Source organism: Rhea americana, unplaced genomic scaffold (assembly GCF_003343005.1).
Source record: "Rhea americana isolate MKP2758 unplaced genomic scaffold, rheAme1 scaffold_33, whole genome shotgun sequence".
NCBI lineage: Eukaryota > Metazoa > Chordata > Aves > Rheiformes > Rheidae > Rhea > Rhea americana.
Genome location: NW_028186457.1, coordinates 714,372 through 720,921, shown reverse-complemented (window position 1 = coordinate 720,921; position 6,550 = coordinate 714,372). Strand labels below are relative to the sequence as shown.

The 6,550-nt window shown below is 70.2% G+C and overlaps 2 protein-coding genes across 2 annotated transcripts in view; one reads left to right on the top strand and one right to left on the bottom strand.

The window, feature by feature from the left end:
- Positions 1–1,099, top strand: part of PNKD (PNKD metallo-beta-lactamase domain containing) — a 1,418-nt gene extending 319 nt beyond the window's left edge. Inside the window, exons 2-3 of the mRNA XM_085310962.1 lie at positions 207–393; positions 751–1,099. Coding sequence (XP_085167088.1) covers positions 207–393; positions 751–910 — 347 coding nt within the window. The 3' untranslated portion in view covers positions 911–1,099. The remainder of the gene's footprint in view (positions 1–206; positions 394–750) is intronic.
- A 505-nt stretch (positions 1,100–1,604) lies between these two features.
- Positions 1,605–5,811, bottom strand: TMBIM1 (transmembrane BAX inhibitor motif containing 1). Its single transcript, XM_085310959.1, has 11 exons — positions 5,561–5,811; positions 5,359–5,462; positions 5,172–5,236; positions 4,960–5,013; positions 4,778–4,828; positions 4,552–4,591; positions 4,224–4,261; positions 3,813–3,900; positions 3,560–3,655; positions 3,139–3,192; positions 1,605–2,968 (listed from the first exon to the last, which is right to left on the bottom strand). Exons 1-11 carry the CDS (start codon positions 5,739–5,741, stop codon positions 2,825–2,827), a joined length of 915 nt encoding a protein of 304 aa, XP_085167085.1. The 5' UTR covers positions 5,742–5,811; the 3' UTR covers positions 1,605–2,824.
- Between the last annotated feature and the right edge of the window lie 739 nt (positions 5,812–6,550).

Below are 6,550 nucleotides of genomic sequence, written 5' to 3'. Positions count from 1 at the left end.
CCCCCCCGCGGCTCTGGGACTCCGCCCCTGCAGCCCCTCCCCGCCGTGGCCACGCCCCCTCCGCGCCGTGGCCACGCCCCCTCCCCAGGCGCCCCCTCCCGGGGTGGGGGGCGGGGTGGGGGTCCCGGGCTCGGGGGGCGCCAGGGCAGCCCCCCGGGACGCCGTGCCCACGGCCCGCTCCGCCTGACCCCCCTCTCTCCCGCCAGGCCTGGCGGCGGCGGCGGGGCGCAGGGCCGGCGGGGCCCCCCCGGGGGCCCGGCTCCTCCGGCAGAGCTGCCGGCGGCCTGCGGACCCGCGGGCCGGCACGGAGCGCGGCGGGCAGCTCCCCGAGGGGGTGGAGTACATCCCCACGCGCAAGGGCAAGAACCCCATGAAGATGGTGGGGGTGGCCTGGTGAGTGGCGGCGGCGGCGGTGGGGCCACTTTCCGCTGGGAGGGCGGCGCAGCCCTGGGACAGGGGACGGCGAGTCGCCATCCGTGGAAGGCCTCAAGGCTGGGCCGTCCCACGGCTGCCCCAGTCTGGTGCTGGTGATCCGGGGACCCCGGATCCCGGGCCGCGGAGAGGCCCTTTTCCATCCCCACTGTGGTGGCTGTGGCCATTCTGTGGGGCTGTGGCTTGGGACTGGGGTCCCTGGGGGTGCTCAGGGCTGCAGCACTGAGTGGGGTGGGTGTCTGTCCCATCTCGGGGTGGTACAGGCCCGTTGTGTCCCTGCCAACGCTCTCCATCTCCTGCCTGCTGGCTGTCCCTCAGGGCCATCGGGTTACCCTCTGGCATCGTGCTCTTCCTCCTGGCCAAGCAGCAAGTGGACAAAAACCGGCTGGAGCAGCTCAAGATCCGCCGGAAGATGATGGGATCTAATGAGGGCGAGTACGAAACAGAGCGATACAAGAGGGCAGTCAGGGGGGCGTAGCCGGGCTGCCCCGTCAGAGCTGGACACCACAGCAGGGACAGGCTGTGACCCTGAAAGGACTGTCCAGGGAGATGCCTGCCGTGCTGGGCGTGTGGCCCTCGGGCCTGCTCTCCCCTCTCCAGCACGTGTGGCAGTTGTGTGGCTGGATGGGGGCAAATAAACCTCTCCCTTGGGGCAAGGTGACTGAAACAGCCCTGTGCCACTGTCATCACTCCCTCTGCACTCGGGCCGCAGGCTTTGCCTGCTCCTATCTCCTCTCCCACGGGAGTATTTGCCAGCTCTCTAGACTGCCCTATGGCTTTGCTCCCTCATGGACACCTTTTATAGGGTGCGCACAGCTGAGGAGCCCAGCCCTGCCTGTGGGGGCAGGAGGGAAAGGCAGCTGGGAGGCCACGGCCTGGAACAGTTTGGCCTTGGCTTTATCGCTACAAGACAAAGTTTGTGCTGCTGTGAGCTGCTGCCCCCGCTGACGTGGCTCAGAGCTTTCTAGGGGAGTTGCTGCTTGCTCACCTCCTCCTGGTGCCTACTCAGCCCTGTCTGATACCCCACGGCCCTGCTGAGAAAGCTGAGCCTTTCGGCCAAGGCCTTTTGGGAACCGCAGCTCCTCCCAGCCTTGCAGAGACCTGGGAACACAATGTAGTGGGCAGGCCTTGGCATCCTGGATGGGCTCACCACACAAAGCAGACTCAGGCTGTTTGGAAAATTAAAGTGTTTTATTTAGCAAGTGCGACTTTGGCCACATCCGAGGGCCAGGCGAGCTGCTCCCGTGGCTGKGAGTCCTCTGTAACACAAGCCCTGTACAGATGTCCCCAACCTCATAGGTCCTGGCCGCCTCCTGGCCAGAGCAGGCACTGCCACAGCCTGGGGCCGGGGTGGCACGGCTGTGCCAAGGGGCTGAGCAAGCCATGGGGCAGCCACAGAACAGCTGCGCTTAAGGCACTAAGTGAATGAAACTGGATCAGGCCTGCACATCTCTGCCAAAAGGCAGGGCCCAGCATTTTCCCTGGGAGCCGGGGGCGAGACAGCAGCTGGGTCTTGCCTGCCGATGCTTCCAGCCCCTCCGGCGGCCGCAGGGGAGGCGCCACGCCAGGCGGGCACGTCACGGCGGCACAGCTGCCCTCGCGCGAGCACAAAGCTGTTCGGCGCGTAGCAGCGCCCAGCAGCACTGCCGCCACACCGGCGCGTCCTCGGGGAACGGGCGCTGAGGCTTGGAGCCGCCTTAATGCTGGCAGCTGGCTCCCCTACCAGCACCCAGGCTCTGGAAACTGGCGGGGATCAAGGGAAGCCCTTTCCTTAGCAGCCTACAAGCACGGGTGGTGAAGCGTTAGGAATAATCTGGGACCAGGCTGAGAGCCRGTAACTGGCCGTATAGTGCGCACACAGCCCCCGGGTTTGCTGCGTACTTACAAGCTTAGGAAGCACCCCCTTCGCTGGGAGTCCCTGCCCTCGTGCCAGGCCCTGACTTCTGCCTTGCCTTCCAACTGCACACCAAGCACAGGCAGAACAAGCCCGTGGATCAGGAGGTCGTGGCAGGCCTGCCCAGAGCGGTGCCCTCCACCTTTACTGTGATCGCAGGGGCTCTGGCACTGAGCACGGCCCCTTGTCCTGGACACCAGCCCTGGTCTAAGCGACAGAGGGGCCTGGGGACAGTCACTTGCGGGGCACAGAGCCGGTCTGCAGCAGCAGGAGGGCTGCAGGGCCTGGCAGAGGGGCCACAGACACCACCAGGACCAGAACGGCTGGTGGGTACTGGCTGGGGCTGGTGGGAGCCCAGTGACACTGGCCCAGCTCAACCACGTGCTGCCCTGCCGGGCTCCTGGGGCAAGAACGAGATGGGAGAGGAGCAGCTTTGTGGAGGAGAGGAAGGAAAGCAGAGGTTGGTGAGGAGGAGAGAGGGCCCGGTGCAGGCTGGGGCTAGTCCCGGCCCACGATCTGCAATATGAAGGTGAAGATATACACAATGTCGGTGTAGATGGTCAGGGCRCCGAAGACGTACTCCTCCGGGCTCAGCGAGTTCTTCCTGTTCCCCAGCACCAGCTGGGTGTCGTAGGCTAGGAACTGAGAAGGACAAGGCGAGAGTCAGAGAGAGATACTGGGGGTGCTTGGAGGTCTCTGCCCCCCGAGTGACTGTTCGGGGAGCACAGCCCCCAGCACTGCTCCCGGACCCCCTCGCACGCCCCACAGAGGGACCCGGCTCGGGAGGGAGAGCGCCTGAGCTGTCAACTCACCAGGGTGAAGGCGATGGCCCCGATGGCCGCGTACAGCATGTGGAGCCAGGGGACCTGCGGGCGGGAGGACGACGACGGTGAGCGGGAGAGCGCCAAGCAGAGCCCTGCCACAGCCCCGGGGCCGGCACGTGGGGCTCTGCCCGCGCCCTGTTCGCCCGGCGCCGCCTTGCCGCCGCCCCTCCCTGCGGAAAAGCTGCCTGCGCGCCTGGCCGCGCGCGTTCCTGCGGCCAGCGCCGCACCCTGCTTCCCGGCACCGTGCCCAGACGGGGGGTCCACCCCGACTTGCTCCCAGCCCCACCCCTGCCGTCCCCGGGCAGAGCTGCCAAGCGTTACAGCCGGGGGGGGGGTCCGGCTGCTTGCCCAGACAAGCGAGAGAGATGGTGGCACTCCACAGCGTGTGTCGTCCCCCCCCCCGACTCACATATTTGAAGGAGAGGACGATGGCCGTGACGATGCCCGTGACCATGACCACGATGCCCAGCACGCAGAAGAGCCCGGGACACGACGTAAAATCAACCTGCCGGCAGGGCAGACGTGTCACRGGAGAGCTCACGCTGCGGGGACAGCAGCGTCCCCAGTGACCCAGCGCCAAACACCCGCCCCCCGCTGTCCCCTGCACGGGTCGGGGGGCCTTCACAGCCTGCCCCCGCGAGCGGGACCCAGCCCCGCCTCACCTTGGTCTGGAAGCAGAAGACGGTGACAATGATGGCCACGATGGCRGTGATGAGCATAGCGATGAGGACGGCGTTGGTCCTGTACATGCTGCGGGCAGGGARGGCACCAGTCGGCCCACGTTTCGGGGGAGCCAGGGAAGGAGTCCCCCTGCCCGGAGGGCATTTACACCCCCTCCCCCGGCCATACCCACGGCCCCTGGGCTATGATCCTGTGGAAGGACCCTGCTGACCCAGGGGTCCTGGAGACTGGGCGGGGGGGGCACCCGGGGGCCTGGCAGCCCCCCGTCCGAGCCAGCCCCACGGGCGGCTGGGACAGACTCCGGGCGCTGAAGGCGAACGCCAGCCCCTATCTCTGCGTCTCTGCCCGGGGCCCGCACCCCTCCCGAGGGGCCCGGGGGCCCCGCCGAGTACCTGGCGATCGTCCCCGTCATGAACCCCATGGCCAGTGTCTGCAGGAGAGAGGAGAAAGGGTCCGTCAGCAGCGAGACCGGCAGCCGTGGGGGCAGGTTTACCCTCGGGGCACGTGGGTCTGTGCTGCCCCCTCAACAGGGACTGCCGTCCGTCCACGGGGTCGCTCCCGCTCCGTCCCCACGTGACCTCCCTGCTGCCACCCCACATGCCGGCTGGCTCCCACCCCTCCTCCCGGGGGCCACGGCCCCATGGGGCGAGGGGGCAGCCRAGGGAGCGCTGGGGCAGGGCCAGGCCCCGCCGCCGGCCCCGGGCCCGCTCGGCCACTCACGAAGATGCTCAGCAGGATGATGTTCCAGGGGAAGCGTCTCCTGGGGACGAAACCGGAGAAGAGAGGTGAGGTGGGGACGGCGTCTGTGTCCCCAGGTCGTCRTCCCGTCTCCCCTGGGGACGGCCCCAGGCAGGGGCCCCCACATCCCCATTTAAGGGGTGGCACCCAAAGCCAGGAGACCCCCCTCTCCCCCAAAAATAAAGGGTCCCAGACCCCCGCGACTCACCGGGGGCCCTGGCAGCAGGCCAGCACCAGGTAGGTTACCAGGAACACGGCACTGCAGAGCGAGAGACGAAGGGCTCAGCTCCGGGCCCCCCGGCTGGGGGGAGCACGCCGCCAGGACGGGCGCGCCCCCCCCCGCCCCTCTTCGGTGCCCTGGGGGCACGGGGGGCGAGGCCCCATACTCACTACGAGGCGTAGTAGATAGCGACGTTCCTCTGGACGAAGGAGCGGACGGGGGAGCTGGGGGACGGGAGGGACGAGCGTGAGAGGCCCCCGCGAGCGCGACCCCCCGGCGCACGGCTTTGCCGCCGGCCCACCTCTCCCAGACCCCCGGGGTGCGCGTCCGTCCGCCCCCCCGTCCCGTCCCGTCCCGTCCCGCGCGTCGCAGCCCCACTCACACGAAGGTGAACACGGCGATGATCCCCACCGTCACCAGGAGCTGCAGGGAGATGATGGCGTAGACCTGCGAGAGACGGAGGGGTCGGCACCGGCCGCGGTGCCGCAGCGGGGCCCCCCCGGCCAGCACCCACTCGGCCGACCGACCCGGGGGGGCACGGGGGGGGGACACCCCTGCCCAGCACTCGCCTTGCGGATGAAGGTGTGCCGGACCTTCCTGTCGTCCCAGCCGCCCGCCTGGAAAGGGGAGCCGTCCCCCACGCCGCCGCCATCACCGCCACCGTAGCCGTCACCTGCGGGGGGGGAGACCTCAGCGCAGCCCCCCCCCTCCACCCCCCGAGCGCCTCCGCTTCCCGCGCCCCCCTCCCCAAATCCAAGCTCTCTGGCTTACCAAAGCGCATGGGCACGGTGGGCTTGGGCACCCCCGGGTGGGCATAGCCCCCCGCCGCGGGGTACCCCCCCGGCTGGGGRTACCCCATACCATAGGGGGGGGGCTGGGGGTAGGCCCCCGGGGGCGGCGGGTACAGGGGGTTCTTGTCGTCGTACGGAGGGGGCGCGCTGGGCTGCGACATGCTGCCTCCGGGCACCTGCGGGAGCAGAAGGGACGGGGCGGCAGCCCGCTCAGCACCCGGCAGGATCGACCCCAGGCACCCGCCGCGGCTCCCCAGCCGGGGCAGGACGCGGCCCCGTCACCGCCCTCGGCCCCGGGGCCGCCCGCGTGCCACCGCCCCGAGTCCCCGGGGGCCGCGTCAGACGCCGGCCGCGGCCACGCGCTGACTCAAGCCGCGGCGAGGACGTCGCCTCTCTCGCCCGCCTTGGCCCCGCCGCCGCCGGGCGCCCCGGAGCTCGGACCCCTCCCGGGCCACCAGCCCCCGGGGGCCGCGTGGCTTCGACCCGCGCCGCCCCCCGGGAGCGTCGGGGTGGCCGTGGCAGAGGCCGAAGGGGACTCGGGGCTGGGGGCTCCCCGCCGGCGGGGACGGGAACCCGGGGCCCGACGACAGCCACGCTGCCCCTCCTCACCCCCCCGCCCCACGCTTTGGGGGCCACCCCCACCTCCCACGGCCGGGGCCACCCGGGGGGGCTCCGGGGCACAGGCTGCCCTGGCGGACAAGCGTCACCTGCCACCTCCCCGGCAGGCCAACGTGTCCCTCGGGGGGGGACCCGCCGGGGCTGAGCACCCCCAGCCCCGCTCCGAGGGGCCACCCCCCCCCCGCAGCCACCAGCCTGCCCCTGCGCGGGCCCCGGGACAGGGCTGCTCAGGGAGGAGGAGGAGGAGGAGGAGGAGGAGGAGAAAAGCAGGGAAGCAGGAGCTCGGAGCGCAGGAAAACAACGGCGCTGCCAGGAGCCGGCGCCAGGGCCTCAGCCCCTCCTGCCCCCCCCC